The 19695-nt window shown below is 38.2% G+C and overlaps 1 protein-coding gene and 1 long non-coding RNA gene across 3 annotated transcripts; both read right to left on the reverse strand.

Annotated features, from left to right (window-relative positions):
- Positions 1–1164: 1164 nt before the first annotated feature.
- Positions 1165–3788, reverse strand: LOC139977450 (uncharacterized). 2 transcript variants are annotated; one of them, XR_011796544.1, is made up of 3 exons: positions 3776–3788; positions 2693–2968; positions 1165–2153 (listed from the first exon to the last, which is right to left on the reverse strand). It is a non-coding gene; the product is annotated as an uncharacterized lncRNA (long non-coding RNA). The 2 variants fall into 2 exon arrangements; XR_011796545.1 differs by having other exon boundaries at positions 3762–3788.
- A 4120-nt stretch (positions 3789–7908) lies between these two features.
- LOC139977449 (low-density lipoprotein receptor-like) lies at positions 7909–18447 on the reverse strand. The gene is made up of 6 exons (XM_071986789.1): positions 18159–18447; positions 16181–16558; positions 15347–15815; positions 14836–15051; positions 12488–12903; positions 7909–8601 (listed from the first exon to the last, which is right to left on the reverse strand). The coding sequence occupies exons 1-6, from the start codon at positions 18238–18240 to the stop codon at positions 8426–8428; spliced, it is 1737 nt and encodes a 578-aa protein (XP_071842890.1). The 5' UTR covers positions 18241–18447; the 3' UTR covers positions 7909–8425.
- Between the last annotated feature and the right edge of the window lie 1248 nt (positions 18448–19695).

Below are 19695 nucleotides of genomic sequence, written 5' to 3' on the forward strand. Positions count from 1 at the left end.
TCGGCAGAACTTCGGTAGGCTGACACTCAGTCGGCAGAATCTCAGTCGGCTGTCCCTCAGTACGCTGAGACTCAGTTGGCTGAATCTCAGTCGGCTTACCCCCAGTGCTCTGTGCCTCAGTCGGCAGAATCTCAGTCGGCTGTCCCTCAGTTCGCTGAACCTCAGTGATCTGACCCCCAGTCAGCTGTCCCTCAGTACGCTGAACCTCAGTTGGCTGACCCCCCCCCCCAGTGTGTTGAACGTCACTTGGCTTACCCTCAGTGCGCCGAACCTCAGTCGGCTGACCCTCAGTGAGCTGAACGTCGGTAGGCTGTCCTTCAGTCTGCTCAACTTCAACAGCTGACCCCAGCGTTCTGATATTCAATTGTGTTACTGGCCGAAGGAAGTCCTAGATTGCCGTATCACTCTTGTCTGTTATTACTTCATGTAAACTCGTACACATACAAAGGATGGTGGTACTGAACTGGATACTAAGTATTGGTAGTTCCTTCGAACTCCGCTCGGTTGTTAATAAGTGGAAGCTGCGTACTGTCGGATCCGTCTGCTCTTTAGAAATAGCCACCAGCCTCGATGCCTAGAAAACTGGTTGAAAGGATTACCTCCCTCCTCACGGTAGTATCTTGTTTTCTTACTCCTACGGGGATTCTACTACTAGCCGGATACGGTCCGGGGCCTTAGTTAGTAACGACCGTTACTAGTACCACAGGTACGGCCAATAAAGAAACAATCAGATTAGCCGCTACCGACCAAGGAAACAGAAGCGATCCCTCCCGATATGTCCTCTAACTGGCAGTATATGGGATTATATTCTTTTACTTGCCAAGGTACTTAACTTTTACCAAAAATTCCCTTTTATCTCTGACTGCTTAGGACTAAGCGACTGGTAATTGTACGTCTATTCCCTTGACGGTTGATTGTATACTCTCCCAAGCAACGTGTTTCCACGGCCAGTTTCCTTGGACTTATACCAAGTTCTAGCAACTCAAATTGACATATATCCTATTTTAAATCGACATATCATCGATTTAGCTCATTAGCATATCCCAAATCCCGATTTCGGTGATGATTGACATGTGGAGATACATCACGTGTAGTCACCGAAATCGGGATTTGGAATATGTTAATGAGTTCAATAGGGTATATGTCAATTTAAATAGGGTCAATTTGAGATGCTAGAAACTGGTATAAGTCCAAGGAAATTGACTTCTACCGATTTAATTCGACATATCACCGATTTAAACTGGTAGATGTCGATTTAAATTGACATATACCGATTTATTTTACATATCATCGATTTAAATTGGTATATGTTGATTTAAATCGGTATATGTCGATTTAAACTGGTATAAGTCGAATTAAGTTGGTATATGTCGATTTAAATTGACATATACCGATTTAATTCGACATATCATCGATTTAAACTGGTATGTGTCGATTTAAATTGACATATACTGTTTTATTTTTCTTATCATCGATTTAAATTGGTATATGTCGATTTAAATATATGATATGTCGAATTAAACTGGTATATGCCGACTGAAATCGATGATATGTAGAATTAAACTGGTATATATGCCGATTTAAATCGTTAGAAGTCAATTTAAGCTGCTGGAAACTGGTATAAGTCGAAGGAAATTGGTATATGTCGATATAAATCGGTATGTGTCGATTCCCCACGATTTGAGACTAATGGCCTGCCATACAGGGTATCCTGCGGGAAAACCTTCACGAAATTTCCACAGGTCGCACATTCTTGTTATTGGAAAGCACCACCAAAAAAATTAAATATAAAGAAAGCAGTATTCGTTACATTACATTGTTCTGGATGTGGCGCCAGATACAACGGTTTTCATAACTTTGCATCGCAGGGCTGCATGAAATCTAACACTAGTGCCTAGGGATAACATGAATGTAATGGGCGTTCGCAAGGGGCCGGAGGGAGATGCGTCTATGAAGAGCGTTGAATATTGGACGGAACATTGATTAATAGTATTTTGCATATATAACAACATATGTGTAATATCGATATAGGGAATGAGAAATAAAGTACATATGTATTCTTTAGTTAAAACCATTACAGATGTATTGATGTATGTACTGAGTCAACATTGTCAACTAGTACTGTCTGATCAAGTCTGCCATCGACACTTCCGCTGTTGAAGGTAAACATAAACAAAACACGGTCATTTAATTTCGCATGTGTTCATTGGAATATGAATGTGTTATTTCACATAACATTGTACGCACATCATATACGCTTAGAATAGCTAGATCAATATATTTGTTGCTATGGAGTTCACTAACTCGTTAACGTCTAGTTGTGACTTAAGTACTGAGTACAACAGATTCGTTAAAGACTCACCATTCACATTATATTCTTGTTAAAGGTTTAGATCAATCTGAAATCCTCAGCCCTTTAGCTAAACAAAATGATTATATGGGTAATCTGTCTTACTCAGGTCAACGTTATTTGGAAACAGATTGCTCACAGGTTTCCTTCGTACTTACATCATTATCGTACCGTCGGTGATGTCGGACCAAAACAACATACCGTAATATACAGCAATGTCATAAGCTGCTGGATTAGTTAGATTACTGTAAATGACAATGCTTTCGTTTGAGGGGATGTTGAACTTCTTGATGCTATGACCGTGGACATATAAGAAGAGTGGAGGACTTCCGAGTGCCTTACATTTGGTGTGATTCGATAATTCGAATCCTTCAGAGCAGCTGCATAAGAAACCTCCGATCACGTTTACACACTCCTGACTGCACTTGTGTAGTGTCCATTCTTTGCACTCATCAATATCTACACAGGTACCATTCGTGGACGGTTGGTAACCGGGTTTACAACCAACTCATCCATCGCCATCCACGAACTGGGCAATGCCATCATTCACCTGATCAGAAGGTATACAGGTGCCATCCATGCAAGCAAACTCTTTATTTGCACATTCTACGCTCTGTACTGTATATTGTCAGAAAACAAACAATTTAATCGAATAAATAATGTAAGCTGAGGAACATGTTGGCATTAAGGTCTCTGCTGCATGTTATATGACTCGTCAGCACATGTAGCTATTGCACATTTCAAATAATTTAAACTATAAGGACCAATCATTCTACCGTAACGATATTGAGGTTAACAGACCGTAAAATTATACTAGTATACTTGGTGATTGATTAAGTCCAATAAAAAGTCCTACCGCAAATTTCTGTTCTCTCATCTTTCCCCGTTTTGATAATCATTAGATCAATCTCATAGGAATGCGGGAATAGGAATAGGAATTCCGCGGCAGTGCACCCACTGAGCTAATCTTCAATAAATGGTATACAATATATAACCTAATGTTTCATTGTTCTCGTTTCCGATTGTTCTTGAAATTCATAGGTATCGCATTATCTAGTACAAAATTACAATAAGTGAAGGAATTCCAACTGCTATTCGATAATCCAAAAGGAACACTTCCACCCTCTCCTTAACATGAGTGATAGAAAATGGTGTTATAAACTTGTTCTGAAAGGTATTCAGTCAGCAACTGTACATGATACACTCCAACTAGTGTTTACAATGTTCTGTGGCATACAACAGTTAAATTTGTAGAACTATTGCTTTTCTTTATATTGTGAATGACTGTGTCGTTTCATTACACTGAAGAAGACTAAATGGATAACGAAGGTGCCAAAAAAATAAAAAAATAAACTGTGAACATTTTTTCATCTTAATCTACTATAATATTCAAAAAGTATTTTTACTAAACAAATTCAACCTTACTGCAATTCCTTTCCTTTCTCCTTTCCTTTCCTTTTTCTGCAGGTTCAGCGCCTCCACAATCATTTTGACCATCACACTTCCTTTTCACTGGAATGCACTTTCCGTTACCATAATCAATTTTATCACTAGAACACTGGCCTGCAAAAGAAAAACAAGCTCTTTTATCAGACCGAACGAATTGAGGACACAACATGGAGCTTTTAAGTATGTTTACTTTCATTTTACAATCCCTCAGAAACGGCAGAATCTATTTTAAGTAGTGCAATCTCAATGAAAAATTAATCATCTGTCTTCTCTTTACATAGATCATGGCCTTTGCAACATATTTAGAGAACCATGTAAAAATCGATGTTCTGTCTATTCAATCATCTTTAAAAAAATACATAATAAAAACTTACAACGCAGCTTGCTGCGAGGCTGACTTACTGTATACAACAGAAACTTTACAACTGAGCAACATTAAAATGACAAGAACATCTAAATAATCTCGTAACATCATATGTTTCATCCTGAAAGCTGGATTTGTAGCTTTGGACTGAAAGGCGACAAATTTGCACTAAAATGATCCAAATATGTTCTCTTGCAGAGTTTGAAAAGTGGTCCACGGAATTTAAACTTACAATGAAACCAAACGCTAGCAAGATTATGACGAGAAATGTATGAGTACACAGACCCGCTTGTGTGTGTTGCTGCTGTTTCCAACTACAGAATAATTACAATTAGGGTTACACTTAGAGGAAATACTTGACCCAACAGTATCGGAAACTATCACTTTGAATCCCAAAACACTCTCATTGGTAAAACTAACCTGCTTAAATTGAAGAGAGAACCCTTAACTTGACCTGCCAGGTAGCAATGGTGAATGATATCATCTGATATCGGTATATATATACCTTCAAATTATAAGACCTAAGATATAAACTTTTTATCCAAACTGGCATGTCCAACGAAAGCTTGGAAATGTCGGAAAACTCTGTTTTCACGTTTGCGGGTTTTAATTTTAAAAATAAACAGGCAAACATATTTAATGTCGCCTTAAAAAGGTAACAGTGGCGTAGCTTCTTAAAGTAGGGTAGAAAACTTACGTTAAGGGGCGTTCACTGAATGGATTTGCCTTTTGATGATACAATGACCGCGACCAACGCGAAAATTTCTCGCATAATATTTTACGCATAATTTCGAAATTTGCCTTATCAAATGTAGACACTATTTATCATTGCTGCACTGACTTGTATCCCCTCGAGCTACATAGGCATATATTGATTAAGTATATAGTTTTTTATGTGCTTTCTTTGAGGGATTCGATAAAACATTGATTGTGGTTAAGTAAATAATGCCATATGTGGAAGCGTAATATTATAATTGTGCGCCAACGTAGTCTTAATAAAAAAGAACATCGAGTTACTCCATCCAGGACCGGGAAATGAATGATGTTATCCACAGCCATTAAGAACAAGTAAAGTAACAGGTTCACCCGATACACTGTTGTATACATTTCTTGATAACGAGCACGGATGCAATACACAAGCTTAGCTCGAACAAGATGATCTGTACAACATGGCAATGTCGATTGTATAAGCATATAACGAAAAATTCACATTGGTTGGTTAAAATTGATTGTAGCCATGTCAAGGTCAGTTGTGTAAGCAAATAACGGAAATCCGCAATTGTTGGTTCAAAAGTGGTTATAGTAGTTATGATCTCTTTAATTCTAAATGATATTCCAGTCCGTTATTACTTTGCACGAACTACAAGGTCAATTGCCGCTAACAAATAATGCAATGAAAATGAAAGTGGCGTGATCTACGAAGTCCTTTCACCGAAGTATTACACATTAGCACATACACAGATATTTTACACTGCAATGAGGTCGACAGCATTTCCTGTCCACCGAATCATAAAGATAATGCAATATCGTGATCTTAAAGCATTACAATATTGATCGCATCAAAATGAAGAACGCCAGTTGCTTGTGTTACTTGTACATCTCTATATAGAAATAATAACAAATGCTTGTATATGAATAGAACAACTTGCTGTAATAGTATACAAAATGTTATACCCTACTGTCATTATAATGACTAATAAATATTAGCGTTTTGACATTTATTCGTTACTATCACAGGGAAAGGTGAAAGGACTATACTTCTACCTGTGATCCTCAGTGGTGGCAAATTGGATCAGTCGGAGTATTTTTGCCTTCAGCTGGGGAACAATTAGACCACTACGTCGCGTGTACACCCTCCCATTTATTTCAACCTCACAAATGGTATTGATTAGCATAAAATTGCGGCTAGAACAACTTGTATAAGCTTCATTTCTAATCTAAATATGCCGCACTTACATACCACTTGATGAAGAGAGGCCCCAAACCACCCTCCCTCCCCCGTGCATGGAAGTCGGCTTCACTGATCTCACGGCAGTCTTTGATCCTTCCATAAAGTTCAAACCTATACCAAAATCAGTCAGATGAATTGTTACCTTTACATTTCTTACAGATATGGGCAAGTTTGACCAAGTATGGTTTCCTACATGGCTGTTAGGTTTGCTGCCGTTTTGTCATTTTAACAAGATCTTAAATAGTACAAATGCAATTTTGAGTTTACTAATATTTTAACTATATAATGTCATATGCCAATTCACAACTACCCATGACCAGGTGCAAACCCACTGTTTGAAACTCGTTTTTAATAAGCCTACGGTAACACATACATAGTATGCACGCGGGAAACATAAAACATAAGGATGGCCGTAGAACCGAAAAGATAAAAAGCTCATTTCGCCAACCACTATACTAACCCTTGTGTTCGATTCAGATTCGTTAAGAAGATACTTTAATCAGAGGGTTCATATTCACTATATTCGTTAGTATTTGATCATCATTGTTATAGCAATATGGCCGCCACTGTTTCTTTCCTTTCATCTTATTAAAGAGTACGTGGATTACGGATGATGACGATCCAAATTGTATTCCTATATTATTGTTTCAGATCCGAGAATGTACTGTAACTAGGCAACGGAACGGTTGCCGTCGTATTATTTAATAACAGTATTGGTACATGTGAAGCAGTATTGTCACACGTGTTGTCACTGAGCGGTGATACGGTAAATTCCGTTTAATTGAGTTGTTTTGCTAGAGTCACGTTGCTGTAGTCGCTCGCTACTTTGTACTCGAAGCTGTGCCCCTTTTGGCCAGACCGGTGGTTTCCCATGGAGGTTCTTCTACCATTCATTGTTTGTCAAGGCGGGCTAGTGTCAGTTGCTTAGTACCATACAGATAATAGACATCTATTGGATTAAATTGGTAGGAAAATACGAGTGTTTCATTGGCTTGGGGTTTAACCTTTGGTGATATTGGAAACAGTGTTTTGAGTGAGGGAGGTGAGTTAAAGTATAATAGGGCGTCCCGGTTACACTAACGTATTTCAAGAGCGCCTCTCACGTTTTTCAATCTGCTTGACTGACTATACGATCGGTGGTGGCTTTCTGTAATACAGGGTACTTTACGTTTTCCGCTATTATGAGTTTTCCCAGATGTTTGCGAGTTGTCATAACCTGAATGGGACGCTAGTGCGGCTCCACTGAGTCATATCAGGGCCCCACGGGCGCTAGTAGGTGTGCTCGCCGCCAAGGTCACGGATGCGCAGTCAGTGTTTGTAAATATTGTACAAAGCGGTAAATAAAATAATGTAAACACAGACAACCTGTTCTGGTATTCAGCGCTACAGCGTCTATCCATACCCCTACCCAGTACCCGTTTCCGACCCAATGGAATATGCCCCTTCCCTCCTTCATCCTTCTCCGATACCGAAGTTGAATTCACCAGAGGCATCAACAACACTCCCGAGGACGAAGGCAGCGTTACAGTTATGTCTGAGTAGATGACTGATACTATGGGCATCACAGAAGCCTTATTTTCTCGATTTAATGAAAGGTTTCTCTCACGAAGTACTGTTTTTTCACGAAGTATTTATTTTTTTGCCTTGCATCATTGTTTTTCCAAAGGTAAAACTTTACAATGGTACAAAAATACTAACACAAAAAAACAAAACAGAAATACAGATTTGTATCCAAAGTTTGCAGACTGTATATAGAATTCCTGGTGACATATTGTGAGTACGTTATATTTTCTAGTGAAGCAGAGATACAAAACATCGAAAGTCAGTTTTGGTTTAATGTTTCTCGTATTTAAGAATAGTGTTAATAATTCCTTGTCATTGAAGATGATATATGTAACTGGTGACATATTGTGAGAACATTATATTTATAGACAAGCAGGGATACAAAATATGTAAACAAATGCTGCTTCTCTAGCGATAGCCACGTCGAATGTAAGTTTTGGTTCACTATTTCACATATTTTCAGAATAGTGTAAACTGCAAAATGGAAAAGAACATTAATTTGATCGTTGGCTCAACGCTCTATGTGATTTTTCATATATTTTTTCCAGTACGTTTCCCAGCAGTTCGTTAATCTTGTGTAAAGAGTGCATTGCAAATATGTCCGATATGATTGTCTGGGCTAATGATTATTACTCCGAAAATTGGCTTATAATATCCTTCAATCTGTGTTTTGTTTCATTTATATGTCAGTGTAATTAAAATTCCGTAACAGAACACCGCCACACGAGATAAATTAGTGTTGGTGCATTTAATCTAAAAGAAAATATTCCCAAATATTTGATATTACAGTTTCTATCAGAGACTCCACAGTCGATGACTCGGAATTGAAGCATGTGTCACCTTCCGAACATAGACAAGAACAGGTGTGTCCTGTAGCAGCAACACCAATGTGATCACATTTAGAGTTTTCACAATAGTTTTGACCTGTAGAAGAAATGGTGATACGTTTGATTACAGTTGATATAAAAATCTAGTTTTTAATAAGTCTCTCTTTTCATTCGAATATATTTCTTTCTGATTTCCTTCAACATTGTGTATCAACGACCTTCATGAAAACTAAAAGGCGTCTCTCAATTTATAGTAAGAGGAATTGATACAAAATGGATAATTATGAACGAACTTCCAGATTTCAGCATTGTTATACCAGTCAGCGCTGTGGAAGATCTCGGGTTCTACAAAGTAACCATGTGGAGATTGATCAGGATAATGAGTCCGTTGATTAAAATGTGCATAGTTTAGAACTGTAATTACCTAAGGGTTGTGTACTATTCTGCCAAACAGCAATACCAAAAAGGAATGGTGACTGCAGGTATTTCTCAAAGTAGTGTTGGTATTCGCCAGTGAATTTATTGACACTTCGCAATGCAGTTTGTAGCCAGTCACTCCAGAAAACTTCATCTTGGAAGACAACGACGTCATATGGATGTCGAAGAACATCGCTGTGCATCACAACAATGTTGATATTCTCCCCATCAAAGTCACAAGAAGCCAGCACATCATCTTTAGCGTCAACCCAAAATAGTCTATCAATGTTGTAGTCGATGGCTAGCCCATTTGGCCAAGTAATGCTAGTCTTATTCCTATCTATGATGACTTTCCTTGAACTTCCATCCATAACAGCACGCTCAATTTTGGGGTCAGAACCCCAGTCACTCCAGTACATAAAACTGTAGATTGAAGTTATAGTAAAAGATGCATTTCGATGTATTTCAAAAATATCGAACTATCAATATATATGAAATATATGACTATGTTATTTTACGGTTCAGCTGCAAATCAGCCACCAAAAGCTGAATTTGCTGAATTTTGTTTACATTTTCTGAATTTGCCACCAAAAGCTGAAACTACGACAATGCATTGATACTTCGGTAATGTCTTTTACAGTAAAGGGTGACACTTCTTGTTTCTCGACGAACTGAATTGAATAGTTCCTGAGACAGAAGAAAATTAATAAATCATCTGCCTTTCAAGTTTAAGAAAATCTTGGTCAAGACAATGAAGCTTAAAACAAAGAGGAAAGTTTTTGAAAAAGTGGCATGCCCTCGTTGCCGTGATTTAGTTTTCTGCATTTATTAATTGTTTACTCCATGAGAACTTTATGTCTACGTTTGGTAAGTGCGTTAAACTTTCGTAACAAAGTTTAAAACGTATGCGGACAATTGTAGTAAACAGTGCATCATGTATAAGTACAAGCCCTCTCCACCCCCTCCCAACCCCTGCTGGCATGTAACAAAACCACAAACTGCCCCTTTGATATCATAAGAAATGTTACTTTTTGGAAAGAAAACACTGCTCTCTATTTTGGTAATCTTGAAATGCCCTTTCAATTGTAGTTGAAGAAATTCTTGGTGTTAGTTAAGAACTTGAAAAGCCATGTTACTGAAATGGGACCTTACGTTGAAAAATTCAGCATCCACATACTGGGATTTGTCATAAAAAAATGTACATAATGTTCAATTAGATCGGTAACTCTGTGATTAGGGTTGTAATGGGGGTGGGGGGATATTTACGATAGTGATGAACACCTTCTTTTTAGTACTTTTCAGAGTACCCTGGGCTATGGAGTTAAGAGCGAATAATATGATAGTATAAGAAAAGACTCTCAGATCGAGTCTTAACTTTCACACTGGGCACGTCCGAACAAACCAAATGATGATTCTACGTATTTAGACCAGTAGCGTGCACAAGACGTGAGGATAAGGGACCGTAGTTAGTATGTGTAATGGACGTCAAACCCTCCATTATGATATCCTTCATTCAACTCCTGACCTTTAATAAATGTTCATTCACCTACCTACGTCAATCAGGGGAAATATATTACTCCATCTTTTTTGGAATATTTTCCACGTCACTGATATAAACCTGCCTACTTAGGTTTTAACAGTTCACTACAAAAACATTCTAACATTGAGCTGCTCGTTTTTGCTAACACTCTACACTATATATTTGTCTCATGGAAGTCCTTCCATCTCGGTGAAACAATGCCATCCAGATAGTTTTCCAGGCACATAACCCTAATATGTTATAGACACATAGACATATATGTGGCAGCGCGAATTTGTACACTATCCTGTCACACAGCATGCCACATGCCAACACAATGATGGTGGAAGCGAAAATACAAACCCATTTCGTGGATCCACCACCAAAGCGCGTGGTTTATCCAGATCCTCTGAGCACAGAGTCGTTTGTTGTTTTGTGTCTATTTAGATAACACTGATACTTTTGTTATTTGCGTTAGTCCAATACAGGTTCCTGTGGATCCAATCGTATGCAATGCCTTCCACTAAGTCAACATTGTCAAGTAGTACTGTCTGATCAAGGCTGCCATCGACACTTCCGCTGTTGAAGTTAAACAAACAAAACACTGTGAGCTATTTTGGCAGGTTTTCATACGAAGACGAATGTGTTATTTCAAATAGCTTTACTAACTTCACACGTACATCCTACGCTTGGAACGGTTAGATCAATACCTCTGTTGTTATAGAGTTCCCTAACACATCTCAGTGAAGTTGTACCATGAGTTCTGAGTAAATAAGTTTGCAAAAGACCCATCATTAACTGTTAAGATCAAACCAAATACCTCAGCCCCTTAGCTTACTGTACTATAAAAAATGATTATATGGGTAATCTGACTAATCCAGGTCAAAGTTAGATCGAAACAGGTCTTTGATAGGTTTCATTGGTACTTACATCATTATTGTGTCGTCGGTAATGTCGGACCAAAACAACATACCATCCTTTACAGCAATGTCTAAAGCTGCTGGTTTAGATAGATCAGTGTAAATGGGAATGCTTTCGTTTGAGGTGATATTGAACTTCTTGATGCTATGATCGTGGACATATAAGAAGAGTGGAGGACTTCCGAGTGCCTTACATTTGGTGTGATTTGATAATTCGAATCCATCAAAGCAGCTGCATAAGAAACTTCCGATCACGTTAACACACTCCTGACTACACTTGTGTAGTGTCCATTCTTTGCACTCATCAATATCTACACAGGTACCATTCGTGGTCTGTTGGTAACCGGGTTCACAAACAACAGTATTCATTTCATCATCGCCATCAACACATTGGGCAATGCCATCATTCACCTGACTAGAGGTATACATGCGCCATCCATGCAGGTAAACTCTGTATCAGCACATTGTACGCTCTGTTCTGTAAAATTGACAGATAAAAAACGAATCGAACGAATAACGAAAGCTGAGGAACATGGAAATATTTTCATAAAAACCGATGTATTGAACACCCAAGCTCAGACACTTGGAGATCCCTGAACGAATGAATCTTTGATTCACAGTGCACTAATAAAAAACGGTCAATTGCTTGCTATTTTCCACAGTGATCTCAAATGACCTTGAAAAATTGCTAAACTATTGGGTAATATCTGACTCGGGATTGGAAAGATATAACTTAAGAATGAGAAAAGAATTGTAAGTTAATCGTTAGCTCAACGCTATGAATGAAATTATTTTTGTTCTTTAAATTTATCTCTGCAGTTCTTATATATGCAGTTGGTCTGAATTGAATTATAGATAATTTATTTCACAACAAATTTTAGCTATTAGGATGTCTACATTTCCATTCTCATATATTTGAATTCTTTCAACTTTGTGTATCAACGACCTTCATGAAAATAAAAAAAGCGTCTCTCAAACAGGAAATGATGAACGAACTTCCAGATTTTAGTACGTTATACTAGCCAGCACTCTGGAAGATCTCGGGTTCTACCGAGTAACCATGTGGAGATTGAGCAAGATAATGAGTCCGTATCGATGAAATGTGCATAGTTCAAAACTGTAATTACCTAATGGTTGTGTACTATTCTGCCAGACAGCAATACCATAAGGGGAAAAATACAGTAGATTTTTGTCAAAGTAGTTTTGGTATTCGCCAGTGAATTTATTCACACTTCGTAATGCAGGTTCTTGCCAGTCACTCCAGAAAACTTCATCTTGGAATACAACGACGTCATATGGATGTCGAAGAACATCGCTGTGCATCACGACAATGTTGATATTCTCCCCATCAAAGTCACAGGAAGCAAGCACATCGTGTTTAGCGTCAACCCAAAATAGTATATCATTGTAGTAGTCGATGGCTAGACCATTTGGCCAAGTAATGTTTGTCTTATTCCTATCTATGATGACTTTTCTTGAACTTCCATCCATGCCAGCACGCTCAATTTTGGGATTAGAACCCCAATCACTCCAGAACATAAAACTGTAGATTGAAGTTTCGATACGAAGATCTATTATGATGTATTTCACAAATGTCGAACTATCAATATATTAAATATATGACTATATAGTTTCACAGAAAAGCTGTGAATCAACCACTAACGTTATCACCAAATGCCCAATCGACACAAATTCATTGATACTTTGGTAATTGACTTTACAGTGAAAGAGGAACATTTTTTGGTTTCTGAATGAACTGTATTTGTACAAGATCTAACACATCAGAAAAAATAATAAATCATCTAACTTGTTAGAGTGTTTCCAATAGTTGCAATAAAAGAAAGGGCTATTGTCATCATACACAATATTTGACAAATGTCAACACTCTTTAAAATATATTTACAAGAACGAGTATGTATGCGGACAGCTAAACTACAGCCGGTGGCCGGTATGACAATGAAAGGACCCCCCCCCCCTACCCGCTAACCTCCTTTCTCTATCTGTCTCTCTGTGTAGAGAAGTGAGTAGTGAAGTGCTGGTGTGTCCTTTAAAAGTTTTTACGGTTAAAAGTTATACAATGTAAGTTTGAGGATGGGTAAGCCGGTGAGATGACAACACAGTCTAGTATTTGTGTCAAATACCGTATACGCTTTGTTAAAGCATTATCACACGTACTCAAACTCTTGGTTAAGACAGTGAAGTTTGAAACAAAGAGGATCATTATTGAGACAGTGATAATGGGACAATTGTCACGCGTGACCTATTAGCCGTGATTTATTTTCCCCAGGTTATTAATTTAACATGACACTAGCTCTTTATCTTAAACAGCCTTATTTAGCTCTTGATGTCTACGTTGGTATCACGTTAACATTCCGTAACAAAGTAAAAGCTTATGTTATCACTTGTACTAAAAAATGCCACATGTATAACCCACCGCCTACCCCTCAGCTTTGTAACAAAACCACAAAGTGCCCCCTTTGATATCCATAAAAAAAAAAAAAAATTGGAAAGAAAATACCGTATCCATTTTTTTTAAGTAAACTTGAAATGTCATTTTGTTGAATTGAAACACATTGTAATTAAATAGACTTGCTGTGTCCTACGTTAAGAATTATCAATTTCGAGGAAGCAATAAACCTTGCGCAAAGTCGTGATACGTGGCGGAGTTTAATCACTGAGTATGTTGGATAGACGAGACTCGACTTACTACTAATACTTGCTGTTTCTATCGTAAGAGAATATGTACTTGACAAGGGCTATTATGTTGAAAAAAAAAATCAACATCCGAATCGTGGGATTTATCGTACGAAATGAACAGAATATTCATTTTGGTATGTCAATTCGTGGTATTTGGGGGTGGGGAGAATATACGATAGGGAAGAACATCCCCTTCCTGACTACATTTCAGAGAAGCTCGGGGAGAAGAGTTTAGAGATAACTTTATGCTAGTCTATGAAAAACTCTCAGATCGATTCTTAACTTTCACATTGGGCTCCTCCGAACAACCGAAAGGGAGATTCTACGTATTTAGACCAGTAGCATGCAGTAGACGTGGGGACTAGTGGGTAATTTAGTTTCAAACCCCTCCCCGCGATGATATCCTTTATTCAGCGCCTGACCTCCCATAAATGCTCATTCACCTACCTACGTCAGTCGGGGACGTATGTGACCCCATCTCCTTTGGAATATTTTCCATGGCACTGATATCAACCTGCTTACTTAGGTTTTCAGCAGTTCACTACACAATATTTTAACATGGAAGTGTTCGTTTCTGCTATCACTATACACTACATATTTTTCTCATGGAAGTCTGTCCATCTCGATGAAACAGAGCTATTCCGATATTTTTCCAGGCACTTAACCTTAATACGTTTTAGACATACAGACATATATGTAGCTGCGCGTATTTTTACAATATCCCGTCACACAGCATACCACAAGCCGACACAATGATGGTGTAAGCCAAAATACAAACCCATTTCGTGGGTCCACCACTAAAGCACGTGGTTGATCCAGATCCTCTGAGCACAGAGTCGTTTGTTGTTTTGTGTCTATTGAGATAACACTAATACTTTTCTTAATGGCGTTAGTCCAATACAGGTTCCTGTGGATCCAATCGTATGCAATGCCTTCCACTAAGTCAACATTGTCAACTAGTACTGTCTGATCAAGGCTGCCATCGACACTTCCGCTGTTGAAGTTAAACAAACAAAACACTGTGAGCTATCTTCGCAGGTTTTCATACAACGAATATGCTATTTCACATAACTTAACTATAATATTTTTGTTGTTATAGAGTTCCCTTACACGCCAATGTGAAGTTATAAAATAAGCACTAATTATATAGATTTGTTATGGACCCATCAATCACGGTTAAGATCAAACCAATATCATCAGCTCCTTCGTTTACCTTAAATTTGATTATATGAGTAATCTGACTTACCCAGGTCAACTATCGGTTTTTCATAGGTTTCATTCGTACTTACATCATTATTGCGTCGTCGATAATGTCGGACCAAAACAACATACCATCCTTTACAGCAATGTCTAAAGCTGCTGGTTTACCTAGATCAGTGTAAATGAGAATGCTTTCATTTGAGGTGATGTTGAACTTCCTGATGCTATGGTCATGGACAGATAAGACGAGTGGAGGACTTCCAAGTGCCTTACATCTGGTGTGATCTGATAATTCAAATCCTTCGGAGCAGCTGCACAAGAAACTTCCGATCACGTTTACACACTCCTGACTGCACTTGTGGAGTGTCCATTCTTTGCAATCATCAATATCTACACAGGTATTATTCGTGGACGGTTGGTCACCAGGTTCACAAACAACAATATTCATTTCATCATCGCCATCAACACACTGGGCAATGCCATCATTCACCTGACTAGAAGGTATACAGGCTCCATGCATGCAAGTAAACTCTGTATCAGCACATTCTTCGCCCTGCCCTGTAAAATTTCAATAACAAAAAAACGAATCGAATGAATAATGCAAGATGAGGAAGATGTAAAACTTAACAAATATTGCAAAAAAACAATCCAATTGAACACCAAGCACAGACACTTTTGATCTTTGAACTAAATGCACATCAACACACTGGGCAATGCCATCATTCACCTGACTAATGTATATTGTACAAATGATAAATGGTCTATTGCTTCGTATTGGTTATTGGCCAAAGTTTCGGTTCTTTACATTTACGGATAATTATCCACAGTATTAATCTTCACCAACCATTCCCCTCCTACCCAATCATTGTAAACAAGTAAACTCGTTAATGAGGTACAGGATTGGAGGACGAACTTTGCCTTACGTGAACAATTTATTTCATTTTCGTCGGAACCATCGCTGCAATCATCTTTACCATCACATTGCCAGGCTTCGTGAATGCAATCACCATTTGTACACTGGAATAGGTTTTCCCCACAATTCTGCCCAGGGACTTCCGTAGCACATCCCTGTTCCTCAGATCCGTCCTGACAATCACGGCCATTGTCGCATACAAGTGACTGTGGGATACAAACCAATGAGTCTGAACACTGAAAGTGGTTGACTTCACATGTGCTTACAGAACATTGGCGCTCGTCTGACTCATCAGGACAGTCCGCCTCGTTATCACATACCCAACTGGTAGTGATACAGGCAGTTCCATCCGAACACATAAACTCGCCGGAGGAACAGGATCGCAGTCCTGTGGATGCGAACAATATTAAGAAATGGAAGGGTCATGAAGTGAGTTATAAAAAATAAATAATGCTGTCATTACTTAATTTGCATTTATAGCTAATAAAACCTTGTTTGGTGAGAATCCATTTCTATCATACGGACATTTGTGTTTGAGGAAGCCTTTGCTTCCATGGAAGGAGCTATGAGTCATTTCCGGGTCGAATAAAGTGTCCATATGTGTTAGGCAACACTCAGCTTGGATATAGCTCAGTAAGCGTGCCCACGCCGTATTTTACTGCTATTCTGAAAGAAAGTACAGTTTGCTCGAAGATTTCTTTAAAGTTCTTACTGAACATGTGATGTACTGAAACACTCCTATCGCTGACGCTAAGTTGAGGCAAATAATATTTTTTAAACTGTCAAATATTCGTAACCTTGGAGTTTATTTCGGGCTGTATATTTCATTGAGTATTGTATATCGTTTTCGTGTTGGTAGAATATGGCCAGGGAACGCTAATCTAATGTATGGATTATGCCATGGAGAGGTGGAATCTTAGATAACGTCATGTCGAGTGGGCATTCTAGGGGCTATAGATACTCGTAATTAACTGGTTTTAATGGAAATGAAGCTTTTTCAAGTAGTTTACAGGGTTTAATAAAGGATAAATTTGACATTAATATTTTAAGGGGATGTAATCCTTGAGAGATCTTGAGAGATCATTCTAAGAGCCAGTTACGGGAAGGAGGGGGGGGGGGGGCACATGCACAAGGTGTCACAAGGAGCGCCCTCCGTTCAGCTAAAAAGGCGGTGCCCAAGTAACGTTAGCTTGATTATATTGTAGGTGCATACAGGGTGAGGTTCTAAACGTGTACAAACCGAACGTACCGTGACAGCGTAGACTCAACAGTTAAACAATATGTGCATGTGTATTTCTGTGTGGATTCCTGCTCTTTAAAGGCTGTTTTATCAGTATTTTATTTTTATTTTACTATTAGCCGTTAATACTTAAGAGATATGTTTTCTTACCATGTTTAAGTTATGACTACTCACTTAAAGGGATAGTACAGGTTATAGCTTTGGAGAGATAGTATGGGTATTATTGAAGATACTGAAATTCCCGTTGACCAATTTCAATGGTTTGGATTAATGTTCTTCAGGCCAGTTATGAGTATAGGATTGTTCTACTTAAGTGCTGCATCTTTAAGTAGTATATATTTGGTAGTTTACGAAGTATATCTTCTTTTGTGTAGTAATAATTTGTTATTACTGGCAGACGTGTCTGGCACGTAATGGTCACAGCTGATTGTACTCTAACATATTTTCTGCCTTGCATTAACACCTGGCCTTGGTTTTAGGTAACGTTAATATTTTGCTTCTAGGGTGTATATACATTATAGAGAAAAAAAAACATGAGTTAACGTACGTTTAACAAATCCCATAGAAACTTCAAAAATATTTACATTAGGTTTCGTCTTTACGCGGGATCCCAAAGACTTGCAAAAAGGACAATCATCAAACTTAGAACAGCTGTTAAAATCGATGTTCTGTCTATTCTATCATCTATCAATTTAAAATATATATATTAAAGCAAACGAACGCAACAACATGATGCGGGCTCACTTACCATTTAGAACAGAAACTTCACAACTGAGCAACGCTAACACGACAAGGACATCTAAATAACGTCGTAACATCATGGGATCCATCCTGAAATCTGAACTCGTAGCTTCGAACTGATAGGCGATACATATGTACTAAAAATGATCACAATATATTCTCTTGCAGAGTTTGGAAAGGGGTTCACGAAAATTGTAATGGAACCAAACGCTAGACAGACTATGACAAGAAATTTATAAGTACACAGACTTGCGCTCGCGTGTGTGCTACTGCTGTTTCCGACTTCTGCATAATGACAATTAGGTTTACACTGGGAGGAAATGCTTGACCCACCAGTATCGGAAACTATCTGTTTGATTCCAAGACCTCTGTGCGTGAGCTCTCTCATTTGTGCAACTCACCTACTTAATTAAAGAGATAGTACCAACGGATTCGATCAACAATGCTAACGCATAAATTTGACCAGTTCGATATCAATTATTGAAATTAATTCCCGGTAACCTAACAGACCATGTTACAATGGTGAATGATACATGACGAAGGTTGACTATATCTTGTATGGTTGGAGCGTTGTGAATCGTTTTTGCTTTCCATATTTTCTGTCAAAGTAAATTGTTTTCTTAATGAATTGAAAATGTAATGAGTTTAAAGAAATGAGTGTGTCAGAGTTTTAAGGTAGATACATGTGACAGAGGCAAAATGTGTGACTGTCACACTTATCGCACGGTTTCAAAACACGTTCACACCTTCTCACATGGTTACATGATTTTCTTCATAGGTTTACAGGACCATGTGCAATAGACAAAGGAATCTTCTTTGCTATTTGCCCGTTTGATGCAACCACGAAATGATATACGTTTCGCATTATAGTCCATCCCATTCATGGATATATGTAAAATGCACGAAAGCCAAAGTATACGGCCTCCAGCGTTTTAAAACACATTCACTAAACACAGTATAGACTACTGTGGTACTGTGACAGGATACCTGTCAGCAGGAGCCCGGTGTTCTGACCTTGTTGTACCTTGTATGGGAATTGTTACAGTTGCATAGAGAATGTATGGTTCTATGGAATGATTACTCAGATATATAATCAGTTCCCTTTGTAGAGAGTGCTAGGACATGGGTTCGCTCAACATTGATTCATTATATCATAGTGAAATGGTAATATCCAGTTTACTAGTTACTTAAAGTTGCACCTACTCCCTCAACAATAAAGGGATTATATGGGAAGTCATATATCAGAAAGACCTACTTGGGCTTTGTCCGTTTGCTATAATGAAGTATTCTATTTCTTAGACTTGATATGCAAAATCCTCTGAGTATATATATAATATAATTTACATCGCCGTAAGTTTCCCCGGGCAGTAAAAAAAAATAGGGTTGGAAAAGCTTTTCGTATGCTTCAGAAATTTGTCCAATTGGTCGCTGTCTTTTGGTAACTGTCACCAGGTCAACCGGGATGTATACCTAAGAACATACGTTTGAAAGGAATCTTCATTCATGAACTACTGACATGCCACAAAAGCGGACAATAAAGAGTG

This window comes from Apostichopus japonicus, chromosome 12, assembly GCF_037975245.1.
Source record: "Apostichopus japonicus isolate 1M-3 chromosome 12, ASM3797524v1, whole genome shotgun sequence".
Classification (NCBI taxonomy): domain Eukaryota; kingdom Metazoa; phylum Echinodermata; class Holothuroidea; order Aspidochirotida; family Stichopodidae; genus Apostichopus; species Apostichopus japonicus.